This window comes from Gadus chalcogrammus, chromosome 14, assembly GCF_026213295.1.
Source record: "Gadus chalcogrammus isolate NIFS_2021 chromosome 14, NIFS_Gcha_1.0, whole genome shotgun sequence".
NCBI classification, from domain to species: domain Eukaryota; kingdom Metazoa; phylum Chordata; class Actinopteri; order Gadiformes; family Gadidae; genus Gadus; species Gadus chalcogrammus.
In genome coordinates, this window is record NC_079425.1 from 19,899,995 (window position 1) to 19,926,083 (window position 26,089).

General features: G+C 44.0%; 4 protein-coding genes across 5 annotated transcripts; 2 read left to right on the forward strand and 2 right to left on the reverse strand.

The window, feature by feature from the left end:
* Positions 1-210: 210 nt before the first annotated feature.
* Positions 211-5,951, forward strand: afg2b (AFG2 AAA ATPase homolog B). Its single transcript, XM_056607517.1, has 10 exons — positions 211-1,117; positions 1,384-1,569; positions 2,117-2,401; positions 3,143-3,328; positions 3,425-3,583; positions 4,165-4,374; positions 4,487-4,714; positions 4,819-4,956; positions 5,150-5,275; positions 5,415-5,951. Exons 1-10 carry the CDS (start codon positions 527-529, stop codon positions 5,550-5,552), a joined length of 2,247 nt encoding a protein of 748 aa, XP_056463492.1. The 5' UTR covers positions 211-526; the 3' UTR covers positions 5,553-5,951.
* Positions 5,952-7,593: 1,642 nt separating this feature from the next.
* Positions 7,594-14,605, reverse strand: slc30a4 (solute carrier family 30 member 4). The gene is made up of 8 exons (XM_056607518.1): positions 14,472-14,605; positions 13,531-14,062; positions 13,135-13,281; positions 12,209-12,362; positions 11,631-11,865; positions 10,979-11,084; positions 10,389-10,523; positions 7,594-9,199 (listed from the first exon to the last, which is right to left on the reverse strand). Exons 2-8 carry the CDS (start codon positions 13,922-13,924, stop codon positions 9,045-9,047), a joined length of 1,326 nt encoding a protein of 441 aa, XP_056463493.1. The 5' UTR covers positions 13,925-14,062; positions 14,472-14,605; the 3' UTR covers positions 7,594-9,044.
* Positions 14,606-14,632: 27 nt separating this feature from the next.
* bloc1s6 (biogenesis of lysosomal organelles complex-1, subunit 6, pallidin) lies at positions 14,633-17,536 on the forward strand. The gene is made up of 6 exons (XM_056607519.1): positions 14,633-14,738; positions 15,053-15,138; positions 15,329-15,491; positions 15,929-16,016; positions 16,203-16,289; positions 16,442-17,536. Exons 2-6 carry the CDS (start codon positions 15,078-15,080, stop codon positions 16,559-16,561), a joined length of 519 nt encoding a protein of 172 aa, XP_056463494.1. The 5' UTR covers positions 14,633-14,738; positions 15,053-15,077; the 3' UTR covers positions 16,562-17,536.
* Positions 17,537-23,157: 5,621 nt separating this feature from the next.
* Positions 23,158-25,484, reverse strand: mibp2 (muscle-specific beta 1 integrin binding protein 2). Of its 2 annotated transcripts, XM_056607628.1 has the most exons (8): positions 25,241-25,484; positions 24,806-24,896; positions 24,506-24,554; positions 24,141-24,333; positions 23,976-24,047; positions 23,785-23,891; positions 23,537-23,625; positions 23,158-23,445 (listed from the first exon to the last, which is right to left on the reverse strand). In XM_056607628.1, the coding sequence occupies exons 1-8, from the start codon at positions 25,264-25,266 to the stop codon at positions 23,437-23,439; spliced, it is 636 nt and encodes a 211-aa protein (XP_056463603.1). In that variant the 5' UTR covers positions 25,267-25,484; the 3' UTR covers positions 23,158-23,436. The 2 variants fall into 2 exon arrangements, with proteins under 2 accessions (XP_056463603.1, XP_056463604.1); XM_056607629.1 differs by lacking the exons at positions 24,506-24,554; positions 25,241-25,484.
* Positions 25,485-26,089: the final 605 nt, after the last annotated feature.

Genomic DNA, 26,089 nt, shown 5'->3' on the forward strand with positions numbered 1-26,089 from the left:
TACAGGCTTCGTAGAATACGAAGTAAGGCATGCTTTCTTCAATAGCATTATATAATTGTAATAAAATACTTTATTTGCTATCCAAAGTGCCGTAATAAGATTGTCGTTTTTGCTTTTTACATATGTTGCATGCTGGGCTTGTAATCTATACTGGGCGTGGTTTTATCTTTAGGCCAGGAAATAGTTTTGGTTGGCCATCGACTTTTTCACGACACATGTCATTTTGTAAACAGTTGCCATGCTTTTACTCGAAACGTATCCACTGTGATTAAAAGTGTCATACTACTACACTATTACACAGTTTCAGGTTTATACACATCTGCCGGTGAGCATTTTTACAGTGGTTGTCCTGATTTATAGCTTGCGAAGTTAGCTTCAGCGTTATAAGGACAATAAATAGCTGTTTGGTTCACTGTAAATACTTCATAGACCGCAAATACAAGTGTTACAACGTTAGTCACCGGTTCAGCAAATCAGCAATGTGGTCCATCTGACTTTTGTGATATTAGAGAACGAATTACGAAGAATGTCTCTCCGAGTTTTAACCCAGGATTCAGCAGATCGTGGGAGTCAAAGATGCAGAGTGGGCTTAGGCTTGATGTCAACCCATGGACTTAATTTGGGTTCTCCTGTGCTTGTGTATATTGCGGGAGGAACATGCCTATGTACCGCCTGGCCCAGAAGTGACCTGACCGAGGGCTTCATACAGATCGATCTGAAATGTGTCACTCCAAATCTGATAGCTCAACCATCTCTTAAACTCTCCCTCGGTCCCAGTCAGCTCACACCTCTAACCTGCTCCAAGCTGAGACACATTAAGGTCACTGTGGTTGTCCAGAGTGTAGACTTTAGGAAAAAAACGCCTCTACACATCATCATTGAACTTGTGAAGGACATGATGAAAGGTGTTTACGTGCGGAAGAAACACGTCGTCAACGTTGAGGATTGGGATGCAGAAATTAAATACGTTGTCGTTGAGGAAGTCAGCCCAGATTGTGATGATGCTGGATTGGTCACAGCCAAGACCAGCGTGAACATAGTGGGAACCCAGACACAAAGACACTTCCAAAGGCAGCTGCGAGACAAGCCAGTGGATCCACTGGGTGGGCTGGACGAGGTCAGTGGCATTACAGATACAAAATTTAAAATAGGCAGATAGTTAGGCCACATTAGACTGCTTCAATGCAAAAGGCTTCTGGCACAGAAACAGTTATGACTTCCTGAAGTTATTTCACTATTGAAGCTACTTGTCCATCACATCTCATTTTACCATTATGAACGTATAACGTTAAAATGAGATGTACTAAAATTCAAAAGATAATCAACATTGAGAACGTTTTCGATATAACACTCGTCTCTACTGTCCTTTGCACCTTGCTGTAGGTGTGTGCATCCCTGCGAGAGATGTTGGAGCTGCCTCTGTTCTACCCGAGTACCCTGAGCTCCCTGGGGGTGTCCTGCCCCAGAGGGGTGCTCCTGGCCGGGCCCCCCGGCGTGGGGAAGACCCAGCTGGTGCGCAGAGTGGTGGGGGAGGTGGGGGCCAGCCTGGTGGTGGTCAGAGGACCGGAGGTAGGGATTATTGAAATGAAACATTCGCTCATCACTGCACACATTCATTGCTGTAATATGTTATAATATCAGGTGACAAAGGTCGAAGTTCACATTGCTTTTCCTGACCATACAGCCAGGCTAGTGGAATTAACCTCAACTGATCTGACTGGAACTGATCCCATTTGTCGCCTTTGGCTCTTCACTGAAGGACTTATTATATGGACATATTGGACATTGTACCTGTGTATAACTCCTCACTTGAATTCCCCAAACTGCCTTTCAATTGTGTGTCAATTGTGCGTTTTATTTGTTGGAAAGATATATGTTTCGTCTGTTCTATGCTGTCCTCTTGTCCAGGTCTCTCTTGAAAAATAGATTTGGATCTCGATGAGACTTTTCTCCTGGATAAATAAAGGTTAAACAAAATCCTTCAGTCAGAAGGAATTGTCTTTTTCTTTCTTTTTGTATCAGTTGTAATTTTCAGTTTGGGATTATCGGTAAGAGCGCAATATGAGATGCGACTCACCCGACCGTGCATCGTCCTGGTAACACCCTCCCCCTGCAGGTGGTGGGGTCGCGGCCCGGCGAGAGCGAGGAGGCGCTGCGGGCCGTGTTCGCGCGGGCCCGGGCCGAGGCCGACGAGGGTCCGTGCGTCCTGTTCCTGGACGAGGTGGACTCCCTGTGCCCCAGGAGGACGGGCTCGTCGGCGCCGGAGAACCGCGTGGTGGCCCAGCTCCTCACCCTGATGGACGGGATGGACCAATCGGATCGCTTCCTCATCGTCGGCGCCACCAACCGGCCGGACAGCCTGGACCCCGCCCTGCGCCGGCCCGGGAGGTTCGACCGAGAGGTGGGGAGACCAACGACACAGGCACCCCAGGGTTTCCTGCTGGTGGGGTTGGCAGTTAGACTGGGGGGGTTGTAAGGTACTTTACAGGTGGACCATTTATGCTTATTTTCATGCAGGCTGTAAGACTGTTGCCCTGCAGCCTGATCTATACACAGAGAGTGAATGAGGTTCAGAATATATTATACTTTTATAATATTCACAATAAATTTCCAAAACTGCTCAGGGAAACCCTGGAGTCTGTCCTCTGGATTACTACCGCTGCTACTGCCATTACTTTACACTATTACTAAATGTGGTGCTCGTACCACTACCACTACTAATAATATTAACAAAACAACGTTAAAGGGTTTGATCTCAATTTTTTAAATATATAATAAATAATAATGATAAATGAAAATATAAATAATAATTATGACTAAGGAAGTTTAATTTCAATGAGTTACGGAGAACGGGGGGGATTCAATAAGTGGACATGTTCCCGCTCCTTCTAAACAAGTCATTCCAATCCGCAAGTGTTTGTCATTTATGTATCTGATTATGATTTCCATTTTGTGTTTGCCAATTTTCATTCTTTTCTGTATGCCAATTTCTGTTTTCTTTTACATGTTCAAAATAAAAAAATTCAATCAATCAATCACTATATGACAAAAACGGTCACCCTGCTCTGACCAAAACGTTACAGCATCTCAGAAAAGACGGTCTCCAACGACACACAAATAGATCAATCTCTCTCTGCCTCAGGTGGTCATGGGAGCACCCACCCAGCAGCAGAGGGAGGCCATCCTGGGTGTACTCTGCGGGAAGATGCCGCTGGCCCCCAGCGTGGACATGGCCGACCTGGCTCAGAGGACGGTCGGATACGTGGGGGCGGACCTCGGAGCCCTGAGCAGAGAGGCGGCCATGTGCGCCATCCGACACAACGCGCAGGTACACAACAGGGAACGCATTGAAGCACAAAACAATCACCCTTTTGTTTCTTTCGAAGGGGAGATTCAAGGTTTCTTTTCCTTTGTGGCCTTGCAGAGATCTGGAGGGCAGGAAATAGATATGAGTCACTTCCAGCAAGCACTGAAGACGGTGCTTCCTTCCTGCCTGCGGAGCAGCCTGGGCAGGACGGACTTGGCTCCGGTCTCATGGGAGCAGATAGGAGGCCTGCAGGACGTCAAACTCAAACTCATACAGGTACGCTGTGACACCCTCCGATACGGACTGCTGAACGGCAGAGGTTTCCGGAATCAGAATTAATCAGTACAATTCAAAGAAATCTGTGACATATGAGGCTGTGACTCTTTCATTTCCTCTTGTTCAAAAGGAAACATTTCTTTCTTTGTGGCATGCTGATGCAAACTCTCCTGCCAGCTTTGCTGTATTTCTATATATCTGTATAAATAGATATGTATTTATATTTACATAAGTCGTTTTTGTATCCGATCTTTTTGGAAGTTAGGAAAATGTGTAATTTTGTTAAAATTTCTAATATGGTAAATGGTAAATGGACTGCATTTATATCGCGCTTTTATCCAAAGCACTCTCCAATATTCCCTGACATTCACCCAGTCATACACACAGTCACACCGACAGTAGAGTCAGGCATGCAGTGAGGGTTAGGTGCCTTGCTCAGGGACCCCTCGACACGCTAGGAGCTAGGAGGAGCCGGGGATTGAACTAGCAACCTCGCGGTTAACAACCAACCCGCTCCACCTCCTCCTACAACATGCATGTGTAACAGTACTTTGTGCTGAACTCACGTTTGGTTCCTCCAGAGCATTGAGTGGCCGATGAAGCACCCGGACGCCTTCATGCGCCTGGGCCTGAGTCGGCCGCGGGGGGTGCTGCTCTACGGACCCCCGGGGTGCGCCAAGACCACCCTGGTGAGGGCCGCCGCCGCCGCCTCCCACTGCTCCTTCCTGTCCGTCAGCGGGGCCGACCTCTACTCGCCCTACGTGGGCGACTCCGAGAGGGCTCTCGCTCAGGTACTGCTCTGTCCCCCCAACACACACCTCTCTGCATTCTACTGTTGGTTATTTACCTGTGTGTGTGTGTGTGTGTGTGTGTGTGTGTGTGTGTGTGTGTGTGTGTGTGTAGCTGTTTCAGCAGGCGCGGGCCTGCACCCCTTGTATCCTGTTCCTCGATGAGATCGACACTGTGATTGGCTCACGGTCCGGCGGTGAGTCGCCCAACAGCGTGCAGACGCGCCTCCTCTCCGTGCTCCTGAACGAGCTGGACGGGGTGGGCTTTAAGACCCTGGAGAGACGAGGGACACAGAGGGTTCTACAGGCAGAGGGGCACGAGCAGAGTCCTGCAGACCAACAGGTCAGACGAATAAAAAAAGGTCTTAAATATTTTCTTTGTTAACCAATTCATCATGATCATGACCATGAGGTTCATCGCGTGCCTTCGTCTTTATTTGTTTACAGAAATTGGATTACCAAGAGGTCTGCAACAAAGACGTGATGATCATAGCAGCAACTAACCGACCAGACGCCCTGGACAGCGCCCTCCTGAGGCCTGGAAGGCTAGACCAGATCATATATGTCCCTCCTCCTGACCCAGAGGTGAGTGACCTCATCTGAACCTTTTTCTCCTCTCTTTACCAATCGAAGATTTCTTTTTTTAGAGATACCTCCCGAAAGTCTGTTTTAGAGAAGCACTCTCACTATTTGACATGTACGGATGTGAGACGCCCAAACAACATGATTCACATCTGTGATGATAAATAACACTGTATCCTAACGCGTGTGTCTGTAGGCTCGCCTGGCCATCCTGAGGGTGTGTACAGGATCAATGCCCGTCGACGCAGATGTGTGTTTGGAAGAACTTGCCGCCAAGACAGAGCTTTACTCTGGAGCAGACCTAGAAAAACTGTGCAAAGAGGTAGGTTGTTTTGCACCAAGAATGCACGCATAGTTTTCTTATCTGTATTTTTTATTATATTCCCAAAAAAAATTATCATTTGGATCCTATGTTATTTTTGAAGTGCATAACTTTAAACAAATGATTCATTATTCCGCAGGCTGCTCTGTTGACTCTGCAAGACGAGGGCATGGACGCATGTTCGATCAAACACACAAACTTCTTGAAGTCTCTGGACGCGATGAGCCCCTCCCTCACAGCCCAACAGATCAACACCTACCAGACACCACTCTCGTGACGAATTACAGTTTATGATTTTATCTGCTTCCTTGTTGGAATAAAGTCAACAAACCTGTATGCCTCAAAGCAGTCTCTCATTTGTCCTGCCATTTTAAAACACTTTATGCAGAATTCCCCCTGACCATCCCACTAGAGACGTAGCACTGAAATCCTTACAACAATCATAAAGTAGAACATGATTCATCTAACCAACAAGGGACAGAAGAGGGCAGTATTAACTGAGTAAAAGGTTGAACTCAAGCCAAGTTCAATCACATTAGGTATCAGCTTCCAGCCATTGAAATACCAGACAGGAAGTTGTGAGTGTGTGGACGTGCCTGGGCGCTCGTAGCGTCGCTAGGGTAGACTACATCAGACGACGGAGCTGCATTCAGAATCCTCAAGACACCCTGCAACAGGTGAGACCTGACGCAGCCACATACAGATGCTGACATAACATCACATTATTTCCTTGTATGACAAGATATTGAAATGTAATGTTGTCTAGGTTCTGAAGACGAAAAAGACAAAAGAGACCAAAATGTTTGGAATCATCAAAATGTTGAGGAAGAGAAAGGAGGTTGGTTTTAGTTTGGAAATTGCACTATTGATATTTATTATATTTAATGTGTCTGTTTATGTCAACACTGTTGCTCATTGGCTCCTGTTACTGTTCTAGCTGATACCTCTTGTTGGAATAATGGCAGTTACTGCCATAGGTGCTCCATCTGTTTCTTTATACTTCCTTTTCACCAAACCCGATGTCATGTGAGTTTTTATATTTGCTTTTAGATGGCCTGCACATTTTCTAAATTATTATTCACAATAATGAAAATAACAATGTCAAAATGTGATATATCAATATATCCAGTCCAAAACGCTTTTGGATTGTATGGATTATATCGAAAAGCTTATTTTGATTATTTATTTTTTAAGTTTAAACAAAACTAATAACCCGGAACCATGGGAGCGGTTGGATCCATCAAAACCACAAAAGGTATGTATATTGAGTCGAAGGTAATTATTGATTTTAAACCCATGTCTATTTAATCTGCCAATTCATGACTGCATAAAAAAAAAGCAACATGCCGATCAAAAGTGTGCTGAGTCACTCAGGCAGCTATCACTAGGGACCACTCGGCCAATCGTGACGTCAGTGTTGATGCATGCAAAGTCTGTGCTACATCGGCCATACACCTGCTCCTGTTATAAAACATTTGCCTGTTTGAGAATTTAATATGTTTATGGCAATTTTATGCCATATATGAACCACACCCTTGTTGTTGACCTTGTTTTTATGCAGCTGCACACCATAAACCAGAAGTGGCGGCCCATCGCAGAGCTGGAGCACGTTAAGAGCCTCACAAAGTAGATTATCCTTCCTTTTCCCGTCTTTTGTTATAAAATATAATTGTAACAAAATTTAAATAACTGTCAAGTATAAAAGCTATGTTCTTTTCCATGACCAAGAATACATGTATGTTTGTAATGATGGCTTTTGTGTATGTTTTATTATTTCTATTTACTGATATCAACTGTCAAATCTAATTTGAACACTGCGTCGGAAACTGGATCTGTGCATAGTAATATAATATAGCACCATGCTGGTGCAAATGTGTGTGTGTGTGTGCGATGGAGGGGGGGGGGGGGGTTTGCATTGGTTGGGTCAGCTTGAGCAACACCTGAACCTTGGGACTTATGTCCGCGGGGTGTATGGTGTGGTGTTAAATTTTTACAAATTGTGCTTGAACCACGAAGAGTTTGATGAAAACTGATTTACATATTAACGATGTCTAAACTTTAGTCAGAAAGTAAATACTGTGCATACTGTTGTAAAAATAAAACAATATGCGTTATCTACACCTACAACTCCCTTTATTGTTACAATTTCCAGGCAAGTTGACAAAGGCAGCCGTATAGTTTTGTTTCACGTTAAGGGACATACCATTCTTTCTGCTGAATGCAAATAAGGAGTATTGTCTTTTTCTGCAGAGCTCTTACACCAAACCAAGACACCTTGTTTGTCCTTGTCTCATATAACTACAATAAGGACATGCATCTCCTGAAGTAGACCATTTACAATGGTCCCCCTTGCAAAGCTTCAAAGAGATCACATAAAAAAGGATGTCATTGTCTTGCATTTAGTGCAATAGTGAAGTCTTTTTGTATGCATGTTTGAATCTCAGTAATACTGCTCCCTCTAGTGTATGGAATGAAGAAACATCAACCATGAGTGTTTGTGTCATTTACAATCATTTATTTACGTTAGAGGGTTCATGGGTAATATAGAGAATAAAAAAAATCATGAGGCAAAATCAATTGGCTTTTACAAGAAGCAAATGTAACCGTACCATTTAAATGGGTTAAAAATAACACATGGAATGTGCAAAAAAATAAGATCATTTGTGCGAAGAAGCAACCACCCGAAGAGGTTGTAAAAGAGCATGCGACCTAAAAACATTAAAAACCTCCTTTAACAGATGTTCCAGCATTGATAAAAACTTGGCAATTATCACATATTAAAAACCCAGTGCTGTTTGACCCTGGTTAACACAAGAGCAATGAGGCTGAATCAAGGGCCCCTTAAAGGGCTCGGGTATACTATCCCCCATGAAAATACTGCAGTGCAGTATAACCCACCTGGTCTTATGATATACCGTACAAAGTGCATGACATTAATGCTCAAATCCATGTGCAGAGCGACCGGAACCCAGATTCAAAGTGTGCCACTCTTTGATTGTCACTCAGAGCTGCCTGTTCTACACTGCCAAACGGAGTTATGGGATAACATGGGTCAGTTTGATATTGTGGCAAAGCTTGCATTAACAAAAGGCTGGAAGTAATTTCACAATATTAGATATTGTGCCGTTAGTCATGGCTGTTGACACAACTGGAAAATAAAAAGAGTAAAATTAGTGTTGTCAGTCTGTAATTAGTGTGGAATACGAGATATTACTTGTGAATCATGCTTAGTGAGATTAAACTTTAAAAATTCAAAACATACCAACCACCCCTCCAGGCTGAGTTGAACTGTAAAAAGCTGATGACCTATCAGTGACATCAGTTGCTGAGAATCAAACCGTTGCGTACAAAAGGAAAATGGCTATCAAAGCCCTTCACAAATGACCGAGGCTTTACTGGTGATCTATAGCGCCCCCTGCAGCTGCATCGCAGAACCACAACCCTGTCCTCTGGGTGGCCCCGCCCATACGCTGAATGCAAACACTAATCTGAGGGCTGCATATCCACCTGACTCGGCTTTGGCACATTTAGTTGTAGTTTCTGACTACCTGACATCTTGTGACAGTCATGTACCAGAGTCATGGCCATTTGTTGTGTCGTTTCTGCCTTGCTGCTGCATGATATGTATTGTTTAATGTATATATTATCTACAAGAGTGTGTGTGTGTGTGTGTGTGTGTGTGTGTGTGTGTGTGTGTGTGTGTGTGTGTGTGTGTGTGTGTGTGTGTGTGTGTGTGTGTGTGTGTGTGTGTGTGTGTGTGTGTGTGTGTTCAGGCACTGGACGAGTGGCAGTGTGTGCAGGTGTGGGCCATCCTCTGTCTGTGCGTCTGCACCTGCACTGTGCACCTGGAGACACTGTAGGTGTGGAGCATCAGGTGACGGGCCTTGGCCTGCACGTCCTCCCACCTACTGGCACTGGAGGCCACTGGAAACACACACACACACAGACAATGAATACTTGATGAATGACTTAAACGATTAAAGGTGACTAAGGCCCAATCCCATTTCTACCCCTTACCCCTTCCCCCTTCAAAACAAGGGGGAGGGGTAAAGGGAAGGGGTAAGGGGTAGAAATGGGATTGGGCCTCATTATACCAGCAGGTGTGGGTGTCAGATAAGCCGTTACAAGCCGTTTAGAAAATCGGCCTCTGTTGACATCACTAGTGGGCGTGTCCACCTAGATGTGTGCTGGATAGATCAGTCTACCAGCCTACCCCGTGGACTGTAGCAAACGTTGCTCATCTATCTGTCATTACATGTAGGTGATCACGCCCACTTGTGATATTCGGAAAAATTTGACTTTGTTTATTTTCTCTCAATAGACTAATCGTTGCAGCCCTAGATTATTGATTGAATGATTTATTATAAATGAAGGATAAAGAAGGTGTTTGGTTTTCCATGGATAACATGATGAACACTTTTTTCCAACATTGTCCCGTATGGAATCTAAACAGAATGGTAGCCGGGGAACCAATACCACACACAGCAACAACACATTTCTGTAATTATCTTGGTAGTACAATATTAAACTTCTTTGAATTTAGTTCTCATCATACTTTATCAACATTACGATATTCATTTAGCTATATATTATAGTATGTGAAATCATTCTGTCCTAACATGCATCATAACAACGACGGTTGAGAAAGACTGTGGGCTGATGTCCAATCATGAGTGCCACGGCAGAGGTATGACAGCATCACTGACAAACATCAACATGTGACTGGGACAAAGGCCTTCACTAATAACAGGCAGGATACGGACAGGCGGAATGTAACTGCAGCATCGGCAAAATCCAGAGACATTGTTTCATTGATTCATTGTAGCCTCTGTGCTCCTCCCTTCCATAGCGCCACAGACTACTACTGCCTGTGACCAGCCACATAGGCTAGTGGGCGACATTCAAATGAGGGCTGAACCAGTAATCAAATTCAAACCAAAATCTCAATGCAATAGAACGCGAGCTGCGAATCGTAAAGGCTGCGATTAAAAAACAAAAAACTTATGGGGATATATATATATTATTATTATTTTTTGTGATTTGTTACTGTAACTGATGAAGATAAGTAGGATTCGTATTTATTTTCTTTTACGGTTCAATATTCATGACTCACGGAGCTGGAGGTGCACCAGGGCGGCGGTCTTGTCCGACGTCAGCGCCCAGACGTTGAGCTCGTCCACAGACTGCACGTCCTCCAGCTTCAGCAGGTCCTCCCTGATGCGCTGGACGTCCAGGTGCCGCGGAGCCGCTGGGACACAGCACGGACACGTTAGGGCTCTGGGCCTCACATACACACTGCATGGGCCTCACATACACACCGCATGGGCCTCACATACATCGCATGGGCCTCACACACACACCGCATGGGCCTCACATACACACCGCATGGGCCTCACATACACACCGCATGGGCCTCACATACACACAGCATGGCCACATACACTGCATGGACTCACATACACACATACACACACTGCATGGTCACACATACACACCACATGGGCCTCACATACACACTGCATGGTGATTCTCGCCCTGGGTTGCGAGAATATCACCCAGGTTTTGTGATATCATGATAAAAGCTTAGCGGCCTAGTCTTGTCTCGATTACAGGGTCCATTATTCTATTGTGTGTTTGTGACAATGAACTTATGAAGCCGTCTAACAACAGCCTGGTTCAGTCAGACTGAAAACGGGGTGTTACCTTCCAGTACAATGAGGCCGGTGTCTCGTATGATGCGGATAGTTGTGAAGAGGACCAGGACAGAAAAGATGTAGGTACAGATCGGGTCGGCCAATTTATACTCTGGCTGTGAGGGGAAAAAGGATGGACGGAATAATTCTAAAATCAATAGAGATAAAAAAAGGCTGCAAGACAGCAAGGAGATTCAATTTCCTTAACTCAGATATAGATATATGATTGATTATGTCGCACCCAGTTCAAACAGGGAGAACATAACATCACACTGTTTCGCTCCCCGCAAGAAGCTAATGTCGACCACCCCCCCTGGTAACCACGGCAACCGGTATAAACAGCGGCACCTGGAAGTAGGGCAGTGCAATTTGGATCGCAAATCTTGATCGCGATTTCGATTTTTGGGTCAAATGATCTCCAAACTAATAAAATCGCGTTAAAGCGATTTTATTTAATAAGAAATATATGTATATATTTATATTTGTTTTATTCAGTACATTTTTTTATAGAAATTGCAAAAATGAACAGCTGGATAAGTTTTATACTTTATTTTGTGTATTCTTTTAAGGGGGAATTTCAGAGTTCTCAGTTACAAAGCGTTATTCTTTAGAGAGAAATGCAGAATAAATGCATCATGTTTTTCCCCAGCGAGCAGCCCTACCTTGAAGCGGACGATGTAGGCAGCGATGAGCACGCCCACGCTCTGCACCAGGTCGCCCAGGGCGTGGATGAAGGCAGCCCGGACCGCCAGGCTGCCGTGGGGTTTGGGCTGGGCCCCGGGCCCCGAGGGATGGCCGGCCGGGGGGGCCACAGGGCCGTGGGAGTGGCCGTGGCCGTGGCCGTGGCCGTGGCCGTGGCCGTGGAGGTGCCCGTTCTGGTTCAGTAAGAAGCCCATGCTAGGAAAAGAAAACATACAAAATCAACAAAACAAGTTATTTTTAGCTATTTCCCCCCCCCCCCCCGACTGCTATCAAACAATGAAACATTTGCCACAAGTCAGGACTAAGAATCAGTAGCTCAGCCACATTCCGCTCAGCTAAGTCTGTACTTTGGACTGAAGACCCAAAAAGGCTGAGTGTACTCGCAAACATAGCACATTTAGTAACACTGTGTGTGTGTGTGTGTGTGTGTGTGTGTGTGTGTGTGTGTGTGTGTGTGTGTGTGTGTGTGTGTGTGTGTGTGTGTGTGTGTGTGTGTGTGAGTGACTGAGTGACTGAGTGACTGAGTCTCTTCTCTTACATGAGGTTGACAGCGACCCCCACCGCTGCTGTGATGAGCATGACGTCTCCGTCTATGTTGAAGTCGGGCAGCATGGTCCTCTGCACGGCCTCGTACAGCAGCGCCCCAGTCAGGATGTAGATCAGCAGCACGCTGACGCCCGCCGACACCACCTCTGCAGTCAACACGGTGACAGACCAACGTCAGTCATACACCCCTTCATGCCTTTCAACATGGGGACTCACTATGAGTTAAGCAGCAGGTTTTTGGACCGGTAGGATACGAAGGACCTAGCTAAATGTCTTGTTCACCTTTAAAAATAATGAGTGGTCCGTCGAGGCATTGTCAGAACGTTTCGTTTATGGACACTGCGATAGAAGTCTAAAATAGCAGAAAGGTGTTCTTTTTTTTTGAAGTGTCACGATAAAGACAAAGCTTCAAAGTCTTAGCACGGAAGGAAACATTAAAGTGACTTCACTTCCTGAATCTGTTGTCTTGTCTGACGAGAAGACCGCACACAGCAGGTCACAGCTTGCAAACGTGCTGAAATCCTTAGTGCATTGTGTAATGTCACCTTTAAAGGACAGGGCTCTTGAATCAACTGATACCGACAAACCACAGGGTAGTGGCTATTCTCAGCTTGGGGACTAGATCAAAGTGAGGCTTTACCAAGGTTAAATCAAACCTGTATTACCACTGTCTAAACCCAGCTCAGGGTCCGTTGGTGGATGAACACTCCCTAAAAACACTGTTCTAAATCATGCTTTAACCGTTACAAAGCATCTGAAATTGGAGCCCATAAGATCGGAACAATGCTGATCACACATTTCCTCTCTAAAACACGATCCGTCTGCATCCCTGAGGCCCACGTCTCCGGGGTCGCTTCATCATAAAACACAGCCGCGAGGGGAGACGCTGCTGAGGGCCGGCTGGAACGTGAGACGTACCCAGACGATGAAGGCCAAACGTGAACCTGGCCGTCGGGGGCCTGGCTGACAGCCACAGGGCCAGCAAGGACACCAGGATGCCTATCAGGTCGGCCAGCATGTGCACTGCATCCGTCATTATGGCTAAGCTGTTGGCCACATATCCACCTGGACACACACACACATTGTAAATACAAACACTAAACAATTACAATAGCATTTTTTTTATATTATAGGAGACAGCTATTCTGAATTAGTTCAACTCACTGCCCACAGAGTATGGTGTTCATAAAGGTTTGCATAATGAATGAACAATAATAAGCATTTAAGAACAAATGAAACATTCAACATTGCCTGCACTGGATACGCTTCTAATTGCCCATGACGGGTTTAAGTGGCTGTATTGAGTTGTCATACCCACAAATTCTCCTATCATGAAGAGCAAATACAGCACAGCTGCCATGCCTAGTTTCTTCATCACTCTCCTCCGTTTGATTCTCTCCCTCTTCTGGTTGCAGTTGTCACATGGGTCCATGTTCAACCCCGGACTGCCGAGGCTCGACGAAGACCCTAAGAGGGAGTCATCGTCATCTGCCACCAGAGTGTTTACCGACAGGCCGTTTGACATGGCCCCCGGTGAGTATTCCGACATGTCTCCCGCGACAACAACCTTAAGTTGGTTGAACTTAGGCCTGTCATCCTCGTCCAGATCGTCCGGAAAGTCTAACGGCGCGGTGTCACTGAGGTTCCAGTCGCTGCGCTCCTTCCTGAAGACGGAGCGCACTTTGTTCATGAAGTTGACACCCGACATCTTTATCTGCACGGGGGGGATTCAATTGGTCTTCCTGAGCGTCCCTTATGCCTTCACAGAGGTCATGGGAGTGAGTAATCATTCACATAGCTCTGTGGTGCGTGTCGACGTTTGCATTCCATTCGACGTTGAAGAGACCTGGAAGAAACCGAACAAGTTGTTTTTCGAGAAGATAAGACGCACTATTAAAAGATCATCCACGACTACCAAAACTTAATTGAGTTTCTGTTCCTAAATGCCATTGACAACTGCCAGTGGAGTTTAAAAGGCTTAATACCGTTCATCCAATCCACCCTGTCCTTAGAATAGCGAAGGTTACGTTGCCTAAACGTTAAACATCCCCATTTGTTAGCATGTGTAAACATACGTCGGACAGAGACAGATAGACACACTGACACAGACTACATGCTGGGTAGGCGGAGTTGAAAAGTTCCAACAAGCTAACGCTAACAAGCTAACATAACATATGTCGGAACAGCCTATACAAACGTTAGCGTTCTTTGGTATAAACATTTGACACTCGAATATGGTTAATAAAATCACTTACAGTCTGAGGGAACTTGCTTCTTGAACATTGGGCTGCTTAAAGACTATCCTGACTGTTGTCCTGTCAGATACATATCGGAGCCATGTTAGATCGGAGCTGTAGCCGGAAGTCACAAACGGTTTGGGGCGGGCTTGCGGTCACGTGAGTGGAGGCCAGAGGTCACGTGAGTGGAGGCCAGCAGTCACGTGAGTGGAGGCCAGCAGTCATGTGAGTGGAGGCCAGCAGTCACATGATGTCAATCCACCGCTAATGTCAATATTCAACAAGGTAAGGTAACCCAGGGTCCTTATTTCTTCAGGCAATAAACTCGATATTCCTCATTATGGGGATATATTGCTATTTGGGAATGAAGTTATTTTCAAATCGAGTGTGTTTAAAGAAAAGTAGCGTAGCGTATAGCAATCGTTAAACATGCTATGCACATTGTAATACAACTCGAGCAAGCTAATACTTAGTACAATCTCCAATAACCTTGGTTTGGTGAATGAGGACATTAATGTATTTTTCTGATCATGGTTAGCCAGCCTTATGTCCTGAGTTGAGAGGAAGCCTACTGTCTGAGTCTTGGTTCCTCAATGCAGGTTTTACAAACCGCCAGGGTTAAGCATGGAGGAAGAGGCGAGGGAAGATGACAGTCCCCAAACCCAGAGGGAACCTTCTTGTAACGGTATGACAGTAGGCAACGCATAATCTGCTGACTGAATCAGTTTTTAGAAACATTCGCACACTTTCACACTTTTAAGTATTGTTTGTTTTGTACTAAGGAGCCCATATCAACTTCACACATTTACCATCATGTTTGACTACAATACTGCTGGGCTGGTTACAAGCGATTGATCCACCCACATTTCTGCCAGATCTCAAGCAATCATCTCAAGATTTGCCAGTTCCAAACGAACCAGTTGCCATGGAAGAGGTGGTAATAATCGACAAAAAAGCTGTAGAAAAACTCACAGAAGGCCTACTATCCCACTACCTTCCTGATCTACAAAACTCCAAATTAGCTCTACAAGAGCTTACGTGAGTGTTTCCCTTGACACCAAAACAATGTTTTATTTTTAACTGATTAACTGGATTGTGTGCTGCCTGTAGAACTGTCAAACATTAATAGATCACTGATGATAACAGGTTTGTTGAAAACAACTATGGGGTAGTAGCGAATGATTATGGAAAGGTTTTTGCATCCACCAGTTGCCTTCATTGATATTATTAGCTGTTTATTATTAAACATTTATTGCAATATCATTGTTGTAATATTGATATAACTGTCTGTTCAGCTATAAATCATAAAGTGCTCTCTTCTCAGCTTGGTTGTTTATAAACAGCATTCTTGCAGTCAGGTTTCACATTTTCAATCACATTTCTGTAAACATTTTGGTGCGTCTTAATGATTTAAACAATACCTACAGTCAAACAATGGAGGATCCACTTACACTGTTTTATTTTGTGTTGACCAGACAGAACCAAGTAGTCCTTCTAGATACACTGGATCAGGAAGTCACCAAGTTCAGAGAATGCAACGGTCTTCTAGACCTAAACTCACTGGTATGCCTTCTTTGTTATTGTATGTATGTATGTATGTATGTATGCATGTATGTATGTATGTATGTATGTATGTATGTATGTATGTATGTATGTATGTATAATAAATCCCTTCATTCCTTTTACATACCCAAATGTATTAGTTTGAATGAAAAGTGTATATAAATAATCGATTTTTGGGTTAACTAGTTTACAGAGGCCAAGGTTTATCACACCAAGCTTGTGACCATACGGAAAGAGATGCTTATGCTCCATGAGAAGACCACCAAACTAAAGGTACGTGTTGTTCTAAGTCAGAATATAATAGAAGTCATTTGACCCGTATACTCAGCCATTAGCTAATTTGCAGTGCATGCATAGTAACAGAACGATAGGCCCATTCCTTTGCTGAGTGTGTGTGTGAGAGGCTCTGGGTGTTGCTTTCACAGAAACGGGCGTTGAAGCTGCAGCAGCAGAAGCAGAAGGAAGCCCTGGAAAAAGAGCAGCAACGCGAGAGAGAGCTCGAGAGGGAGAGACAGCTCGTCGCCAAACCCGCCAGAAGAACATAGTGGCACGACCGCCGCTGCCGGCACGCCAATGGTGCTGATGCTTTACCTGTCCAGCTGCATTACCTGTCTGTCTGCGAGCAACGCACCAAACCAAAGACACAGACTGAAACCTAGAATGCTGGTTCATCTCCGGTCGGTGTCCGATGACATGCAGCCCCGAACGTACTCGCAGCTTCCAACATGGTGTGGTTGAAATTACACAACAGACTGGCAGTCCATTACCAGATAAATCACTGCAAATCCCCTTGAGAAATCACTGCAATCAACGTTGTTGTATATATGTTTTTTTTTTTTATAAGACAAAATGTTAGGTGTTAACTCAACTATGCTTTTTGGGTCGACATGGCGCCCGTGTTCTGTTGGTGTAAGTCTGTGCATTTTAGATCAGGTAGGTCTATCTTGATTCTGAATGATCCATTTTTGTATAGGGTGGGATTCGGTTCAAATGTTGTGTTGGGGTTGTCTTATACTCTAAATGTATAGCATGTCTTACAAATAGTTGCGCTGCACTGTTAAGCACTTAAGCTTACAACATGTTTATACCAATTGTATTAAGATCCAAACATATCAGTAATGCCCTAGTGCATTATGAGGATATTTATTCAACATGTTTTAGTGCCACAACTCTTCATGAAGGGTGTTTGTGCCTACTATAGCAAAGCATTTGCTGTACACTTGCGTCCTATACATTCATGTAAAACAATAACACATACTTACAATTGTACTAATTAATAAATTGTTTTATGGTTTTGTTTATACTTGCAATCTTTATTTATGAGGTGAGAGATTGCTTTTGTGTGAGCTAGGAAGGAGATAGGGCAATTGATTAATCATACACACTATCTGATAACTGAATTGATATCATCCAGCAGATGGCAGCAGAGTAACGTCAAAATGTGTCGGCCATAGATTATTCCTGCAGAGTCTTTCCTAGTGACGTGGTACAAAATAATAAACGGAAGAGGCTGACACCAGCCATATACTTTGAAAGGTTAGATGATATATATTCCACACTTCCAACAGTTTTTGGCCATTTGACAGCACAACTTTGTGTCTTGCTGAACCACAGTGTGTCTGATGTGAACATTAGTGCGTAATTGATCTGCGCCATCTACTTATAAAATCCGACCTCTCATCGTCCGATCAGTCATCAATTAGTAATCAGTTGTTTGTTTTTATTCAGACATAAATTATTAAATTACATTTAAGCCGATGGCATTTAACCAGAGCATTTGCAGATGTTTTGATGACGCAAGACAAGGTTAAACCCTTGCTATTTCAAGGCCCCAATTTGGCTGTCTCACCACCTACGATTCACATAAAACTCTATTTTTACCAGCAGGAAACTTGTGCAAAACCACCAGTCCCTTTTTTTTGCCCCTCTTCCCACTCTCCCCACTCTCTTTCAGAAAGGAAATAACACTGGCACTGTAGCCAAAGAAGGGTGTGGACCCGAATTAGAGATTAATATTGTAACCAGTCTTAATTAATATTGTTGTTGTTGTTTTATGAGCAGAGACAACATCTCATCTCCATCTCTTGTTCTCATTATTGGTGTTTTGTATTAGATTCCTCCTTGCATTTCACCTATACTTCGCCTAAAGAAACACAATAGACCAAAATCAAACTACGCCAGCCTACTGGATCGGGTGGGTTTGTGTTATTCTAGACAGAAGTAGGTGAGTTTGTTTTGAGTGAATAGGACCCTTTAACTCTCCGAGGCTGAGGGGGTGGATAGGGGTGGAGGGCCAGACAACCTCAGCGAGGCAGCGGTTTCTCTAAGGTTGGGCTCTGCGCCTCTCAGCGGCCTGGCTTTTGGTCTGGACTCGCGTCTGCTTTTAGAAACTTGGCCGTCGACAGGAAGAAAACAAAGCCCTCATAGCCAAAACCGCGAGTGAGTAGCAGCCACTACGGCATATGGTGTCGTAGTGGGCAGTCTCCCCGACTTGGTAAACACTGAATCATTTGGCTGCTGAGTAGGAGGTGGCGGCCTATGCCAGACTGGGGCTGGTGCCCCTCCCAGGCTCACCATAACAGGATATGGTCCACTGACCCATGTTGCTAATATGATGGTTATAATTCCTCAGGGTTGTCTTGTTTTGATTTTTACCATTCGTGCGTCTGACCGTGGGTGCTATTCCATGCACCGTACAGACCAGCACTCCTGGAAAACATATGTGTGTGTGTGTGTGTGTGTGTGTGTGTGTGTGTGTGTGGGGGTGTATAGGCCAAAGCGGGTTTATATGAGCAAACTTTCCCTTTTGGTTAGCCTCTTATATAACTCTTCATACGCAAGCAGGGATAGGCATGGAAAACACAACAATTAGGCCTCCCTGACTCAACGGATGCTACCGAGTGTGTCTCTGTCAACATAATATTTAGAGTCTCAACAACGGTTGAGATCCTACCAGTCCCTCAACCGAGCCCATTGCCATGGAGAGCATCATGCTGGGCCAATCAAACATCACAATATTTGTACCAAACGTTTATAGTGTATTATACTTGCAATAAACCAATATTTATTTTTCATTGTATATGGACAGAAAAAGATTTTTGTTTTGTTTTCACATTCTTCTCGGCTGGGAGCCCCACTGTGAGGGTACACATAAGATACACAAATGATATCTTAACCACGATCCATACAGTATATAGGAGCTAGACGATGACTTGTTGTCGCCACTAGCGCTGTACTTTCGTCTCCCAAGGTCAAGCTTGTGCTTCAGCATAAACACAGACATGTCTGGTGTGTACCACAGTAGGTAGACTACAGTCCCAGAACACCAGGCTGTTGGGCAAGGCCCCAACATAGTTCGACACCAAATTGAACGGCCATTTTGGCTTTTCGTGTTCAAAACAAGTTCTTAGAAGAAAAACAACACATAAGGAACAGAGTGTTTTACAGGGTAAATGTCAGGTTTTAATTTACTTCTTCACAAGCTGCGGTAAATCAGCAAAAATAGAAGCGTGTGCGTCCTAGTTTGGCAATTGGGCTTTTGAAGAGCAACATAATTGTGGTTGTGGAGGGGGGGTAAGGATGATTTCTAAACATGTTTATCCCTGTTTTTTTGTTTTCCCTGCCCTGTATACGGGAGTGTGGACAGTAATGAAATGAGAGAGGGACGATAGTAAAACTGAGAATAACAATGTTTTTTTAGCGTCCACATGTGATGAGATATATAAAGACCCACAGCCATCAACATTGCCATGGGCTAGCAAGCAGAGGTTTATATAACCTATAACAGGTGTCCCGACGCTCACACACTGAGTGAGCTGGTTGAGGCGAGGTGAGGAGAATCTAATCTTGAACGATGCAGAGGTCTGGAGGAAGGATTTACTGTGTTGTTGACACAAACTAAGTTGAAACACACCGTTTGTGTCTGACCACAGAGGACTGGCTGCTGTTCTTCCTGCCCTGCATCCACCCTGCAGAGGTGAGCGAGAGGTAGACAGAGAGTGAGAGAGAGAAAGAGTGGGAGACGGACAGAGAGAGAGAGAGAGAAAGTAATACTTAAAGACACAGGTTTGCACACACGTGCCCTTACACAGACAGACACAGACACCCACGCATACAGATACACACCACATCGAGTTGAAGACGCGCACACAGGCGCACGTCTACACTCACACACAAGGTCCAGCAGGATCCAGTACTTCCTCCTTGTAATTCTGGGTCTGGCGGTGAGCGCGGCTAAGATAACTGCCGCTTTGTGAAAACGGTAAACAGCATCCATCACCAGCTTTCTACAAGGTTCACTTTAAATTCGACGGCTGCATCCATCAAAGATAAGCTGCTCCTTAGCTTCCACATAGCCATCTATGTCATGAGGACAAATCTAGACATTGTTTACTTATTTAAGAACCCAAGCTTAGCCTTTGCTTCTGCATTGTATTTAAGCGAGGGAAGATTAATTATCTATTGTTTTATGTACCTTTTGAGTTGTTGACAGTACAAAAAAACACAGCATAAAATTGGTGCCCAGTCTGTCCCATATCCATCCAACACTGCCCATCTCTATTCTTTGGCAATATGGATTACCATATAGGCTTGTTAATTATTTTCAGCCAACCATTTTCGAGCTTCATATCAAATTTCCAAACTTTGAGCAGGAATCGTGCACCACTTTTTATTGTTTTTGAATGTGTGGGGGTGTTTGTGTATGCACACGTGTGTGAATGTGTGTAATAAAGTAGGCTACAAAGTATAAATCTGCTTGGGGATGAAAATGAAGAAAATGAACCCAAAAAAGACATCCAGTTATATTTATTTCATTGTACAAACAAATACAAAAGTGTGTTTTCACATGCTGATCTCAATCGATAAAGCACAGAGGCTGGGGAGGGGGGAGGGTGTTGACAAATGTACACAAGAAAGTACAGTACAGTTGTATAAGCACTTATCTCCCACCTCCATGCCCAAATAGACTGGATATGGCCGGTTCGATACAGAATACTACGTAGTTTAAACTCTAAATTGTATGACTTCAATGATCAATTTAAGACGTATGATGATGTCAAAGAACCCTTAGTGAAGTTAGGGCTCATCACATGGTGAGCTTAATGGGCCTCTATTCTTCCCAGTTCACTTGCACAACAGGTGTTTTTTTGTGACACACATTACTGTACATCCCCATGGTAGAGGGTATGCAAAACCCAAACTATGACTCTAATCAAATCCTTTTTTTTAATGCAAGAGACTTAAAATACTTGGAATTAGTATTAAAGATTAAACAACACTTTAGGAACACAGACACACACGCACACACACACACACACATCCACACACACACACACACACACACACACACACACACACACACACACACACACACACACACACACACACACACACACACACACACACACAGGCATGCATACACAAGCATATACAAAGACACACCAAGAGACACACACACCAGAAGCAAGCACACCCGTACGCACACACAGACACACACACGCTCGCGCATACGCAATCACTCACACACACACACACACACACACACACACACACACACACACACACACACACACACACACACACACACACACACACACACACACACACACACACACAAGCAAGAACTCTCACACACACGAGCGCACACACACACACAAGCAAGAACTCTCTCTCACACACACAAGCGCACACACACACACACACACACACACACACACACACACACACACACACACACGCACACACACACACACACGCACACACACACACACGCACACACACACACACACACACTCATGTTCTAGCTCCATATAAATGGGTGCCATGATGCCATGAGGCCTCCAATTATCATTTGCTAATGAGTGACATGGGTACGTGGTTCTCTGTCCGAGAAAGATAAGCTGCTGCAAGGCAGGGTGGTAACCCTGTTTGTAGGATGTTAGAAGTTTTCTTGTGGTCGTGAAGTGGAGGAGAGGTCGGTGGAGTGTGAGTGTGAACCGTGGTCTGGACACTATGAACACTAGCCGCGGTAATGTGTGCGAGTCCGTGAGTCACTGGTGTGGTGGTTATCCTGGATACAAGCGTGACGCTTCACAAGAGCTCCTTTGTCCCAAGTGAATTTCAGACACACCAGGTGTTTGTGACAGTCATGGTTAACGTTGCTCATAGGGAAATGCACAAGGTTCTCAGTAGTTTAGAAAAAAATACATATATATATGCATACTTGATACTTTGTATTTGAATTTATGGAGCGTAGATAAAGTCAGTGTCTTGAGAAATATAATGGAACTGGAATAAACCTTTTATTTACAATGATCTTACTGAGGGTGAATTCTACTCTTAAACTGCAAGTTTATGGTAATCACCCCTTAAGAGAACTGAAGTAGGGACCTGAATGCAAGAAGTTTTAAACAAGCAGGCGGTGGTCACTCTTTGTTCCGTAGTGAATCCCGACTTCCAGGGGAAGTGTTGTCATGTTACATAGCACCAGGGCACTGGCATTTTGACCTCTTTAGTTGAGTCACACCTCAATGTTAACAATATTTACAGATTTTCTAGCTCAGACTTTAGTTCCAGTTGAAGAAAAGTGCTTGCATATGCACGTTCACACAGATTGTGCATTAGTTATCTTTAGCATTACTAACCCCATTTTACATTTTATGAATTCACAATCGTTTTAATTTCCTTATTAATCCAGTGTTGCTCAACACAATATCGAACTGGTCTCGTTTTATATGGGCATTCATTGACAGTCCAAACCCATTAGCTTTAGATGGCCAAATTATTTACTTCCAGTTTACAATTAGACTCACTTGTTACAAATGTACTTGTTGCAACGGCACTTGGAATCAAGGGTCATGTAATCAGTCGGCTGAGTTTATTACACTGATCTCGCCGCTGTATCACTGAAATCAACTGCCACCTAGTAGCTGATTGTATATGTTGTAAATTTTGTCTGATACCACCTCATTTGAAGTAACTATTAAGGTCGGTGGTAAAGGGTGAAGCTTATATGCACAGAGAAAACAAGGTAATTTTTAAGCATGGGAATAGAGCAGACTCCCTAGGGGGTTATAGTCGTTTAAAAAGCAAACAGGCACAAGAGCTAATGTGGAGACGCAAAGTCAGGCCCAAGGACAAATTTTTACAGAACGGGTCATTTATTGAAGTGAATAACCAAGTGCAAGCATCCTCAGAACCTTTCTGTATAAACTTCTGAATGTAGCCGATGTTAAAAAAACAAAATAAATATTGTTAGGTAAAAAATAAAATAAACATGCCAGCATTTCATTCTATCAGGTAAATAAGTTATGTTTAGAAAAGTCCCAATTGTCAGCTAAAATGAGCCACAGGGTAGAAAAAGTTAGGCAGAGCAGTTGGTGGTGGTGCCGCAGGCTGACCGGATGCCCTTCTTGGCCGATCACATGACCTGCACAGAGGACAGAAATAATCTGTAAGTGTCAAACATAAAAGCGCACGGCAATAGAACACAACACATATAACAATAAACACGTCTGCACCTTTGTTTCTTGCTTGTTCTGGATGTTCAGAATGTCTCCGTACACAAAGTTGTACAGTTGCTCCTTGGATCTTCTGCCATCTAGCTGCACTGTAAAGAGAATATAGATACGATTTAACAACAGAGAATACAATTTAGATGTGTACTAACTAGAGAATGCATTTGGTTTGGGCAAACGATAAGCATGTGGATAATCAAATCCGAAGGGAGGTACACCTTGTATTGGGATGGCCACACTCAAACACTTACCGACATCAACTCCGGTCTCCTCCATTATGTTCTTGTGTTTGACGTACATGGGCCAGACGTGGCCGTCGAAAAGGCCTGGTGGATCCGGCCACGAATAGTTCCTTGAGCTGACCAGACAAGACAGTCAGATTAGCCACCAAAACAAACAAATATTAACTACACCCGCTTACAAACACTCTTAGGAGACTCACCTCCTTCTCTTTTTGCATTCTTCGTATGGAATGGTAATAAAATAGCGTTGGTTCAGTACGTCGATCAAAGGTCTGCAGATAGAACAAAGTCGGTCAGACAGACGCCCCCCAAAGCCATCGCTGCAAGAGACCAGTTGCCAACCAGAATTGCCTCATAGTACTCACCCATAGGTGTAAAGCAGAAAGCCCTCCACGATGAGGATGTGAGTTTCCTCCACCTCTTCCTTTTGGTCAGACTCCTTCAGTATCTCCGTGTCAAGGCGGTTGTTGATTCCGTGAGACTTCTCAAACTTGACTGGGTTGTCAAGCCATGCGTAGATGGTGCACATCATGGCGTCCATGTCCAGAGAAGCAAGTACTACGTTATAGCGAACCATTGGAGCAAAGAGGGTGGCGAGAGAGGGGACAGGGCAGGGAAACAAACAAGGAACACAAGGTGTAAGTGACAGAGGCAAAACAGACTGTTGTGTCTATGAAATGTGCAGCGTTTGGCCAACACACAAAACCCTTCCATAAAGACCCAGGCTTACCATCGTACTGCTTAAAGCCATCTTCACCAACTTCAATCTGATCTTGGGGCTGAAACATACATGGATATGATGTACCCAGGTACATTCTACTAGAACTACAATCTGACATATGGAGGAGGGCTCTACTCAAACAAGAGGCGCTTGGCATATACCAATGTATATATTTGAACGCAACAACATCAATGGTACATTCGGCAAGAATAAGACAATTCGTACAGCAAACCTGGACAAGAACTAACTCTTACTTCTACCGTCTGAAAAGCATTTGTACTCGAAAACCAAAAGACATGCGAAACTCACCTTGAAGAAGTCATCCTGGTGTACAACGCAGCAGTTAGGGAGGTTCTTGATTAATTTGTTGGTGAGGGTGGTTTTACCTCCGTTGGTAACCCTTTAAAAGCAATTGTAAATATAAATGGTTATTAAACACTTTAACCCAACGAACCACAATGCATTTGCTGACAATGGTCGGCCTCAAGTCAGCCCGCCCATATGCCCTATAGTATAGCTAGTCTGATTTACAATATTCCGAACATGGGAGGTGATTTCCGGTTTACTCAGACCCCCAAATATAGAGTTTGATTTCCAGGTGGCAAGAAGGAATGCATACAAACAACGCTTTTGGTGTAGTATAAAGACACATCTTCAAATGGTAAATGTGGCTATGCGAAGGCCGATCTGCGGGCGTGTTCCACGTGCTATGGCCTTCCATGTTATCTCATTCATCGGACTTACCCGCCAATGCCGATTATGATCTTCATTTTTGGATCGTGAAAGGACCGTAAGACGCGGAAAACCGGACCGATGAACTGAAGTTCGCGGACACAGTGATCAGACGGAAGAAAGCTTAAAAGAGAAGGTTACAGGAAACGTCAACTACTTAATTCCTCCATTGTACAGTTTGGTGAAAGCAGTGAGATGTCACTTCGTTGCCGTCTTCCACCGAGAGAGAGCTTTGAGTTTGCCTTCCTGCTACACATACCCAACAGTGTGCAACGATTGGCTATATATTCACTTCTTGACTACGGAAACAAAACCGAGAAGCCAATCAGTGAGGCTTATTTTCAGTAACCACTCCTTCTTTCACCCAGCACGGATGCATGATAATACACATTTCTTTCACCTACTTAAAAAACCCACACATAATTGGTAACATTGTTTATTTGAAGCAGATGTTTCTGTTGCTGTCTTTTCCAAACATTTTCGCCCTACCCCCCAGCTTTACTTTATTCTAACCGTAGGGTAGAGAGTTTCATAGTATGATTAACAGACACTTTGAATCTATTGAGTTTATTATTGCACAGCCACAGCCTATTCTATTTTTATAAATACCAATTCAAAGGAATTTGATATTCAATATTCAAGTTCATAGTTCCCCCTTCTCATATATGTTCTCTGTAGTAGCCCGTTCCTCTTCAGTATAAAGAATGTGTGTATGATGCCTATTAAAGATAAAGTATTGCTTTTATTCCAAGATCAGCAACCAACCTGAGGGGTGTCATCCAAATGATATTAGACAGCACTCTTTTGTATAAAGCTGTACAAAACCAATGCAATGCGGTTTTACCGAAGTTATTCCAAAAT

What these genes read in the sequence shown, in the direction of transcription:
- afg2b (XM_056607517.1), top strand. Translation starts at nt 527, where the DNA reads ATGTCTCTCCGAGTTTTAACCCAGGATTCAGCAGATCGTGGGAGTCAA. An exon ending in CCGGGAGGTTCGACCGAGAG is followed by an intron (nt 2,402 to 3,142) that starts GTGGGGAGACCA and finishes TCTCTGCCTCAG; the next exon opens with GTGGTCATGGGAGCACCCAC. An exon ending in CCGAGAGGGCTCTCGCTCAG is followed by an intron (nt 4,375 to 4,486) that starts GTACTGCTCTGT and finishes GTGTGTGTGTAG; the next exon opens with CTGTTTCAGCAGGCGCGGGC.
- slc30a4 (XM_056607518.1), bottom strand. Translation starts at nt 13,924, where the DNA reads ATGTCGGGTGTCAACTTCATGAACAAAGTGCGCTCCGTCTTCAGGAAG. An exon ending in CATGATAGGAGAATTTGTGG is followed by an intron (nt 13,282 to 13,530) that starts GTATGACAACTC and finishes GTGTGTGTCCAG; the next exon opens with GTGGATATGTGGCCAACAGC. An exon ending in CCTACATCGTCCGCTTCAAG is followed by an intron (nt 11,085 to 11,630) that starts GTAGGGCTGCTC and finishes TTCCCCTCACAG; the next exon opens with CCAGAGTATAAATTGGCCGA.
- bloc1s6 (XM_056607519.1), top strand. Translation starts at nt 15,078, where the DNA reads ATGGAGGAAGAGGCGAGGGAAGATGACAGTCCCCAAACCCAGAGGGAA. An exon ending in TTCTAGACCTAAACTCACTG is followed by an intron (nt 16,017 to 16,202) that starts GTATGCCTTCTT and finishes TGGGTTAACTAG; the next exon opens with TTTACAGAGGCCAAGGTTTA. An exon ending in AGAAGACCACCAAACTAAAG is followed by an intron (nt 16,290 to 16,441) that starts GTACGTGTTGTT and finishes TTGCTTTCACAG; the next exon opens with AAACGGGCGTTGAAGCTGCA.
- mibp2 (XM_056607628.1), bottom strand. Translation starts at nt 25,266, where the DNA reads ATGAAGATCATAATCGGCATTGGCGG. An exon ending in TGGCTTTAAGCAGTACGATG is followed by an intron (nt 24,334 to 24,505) that starts GTAAGCCTGGGT and finishes GCTATAACGTAG; the next exon opens with TACTTGCTTCTCTGGACATG. An exon ending in TTTCTGCTTTACACCTATGG is followed by an intron (nt 24,048 to 24,140) that starts GTGAGTACTATG and finishes TTCTATCTGCAG; the next exon opens with ACCTTTGATCGACGTACTGA.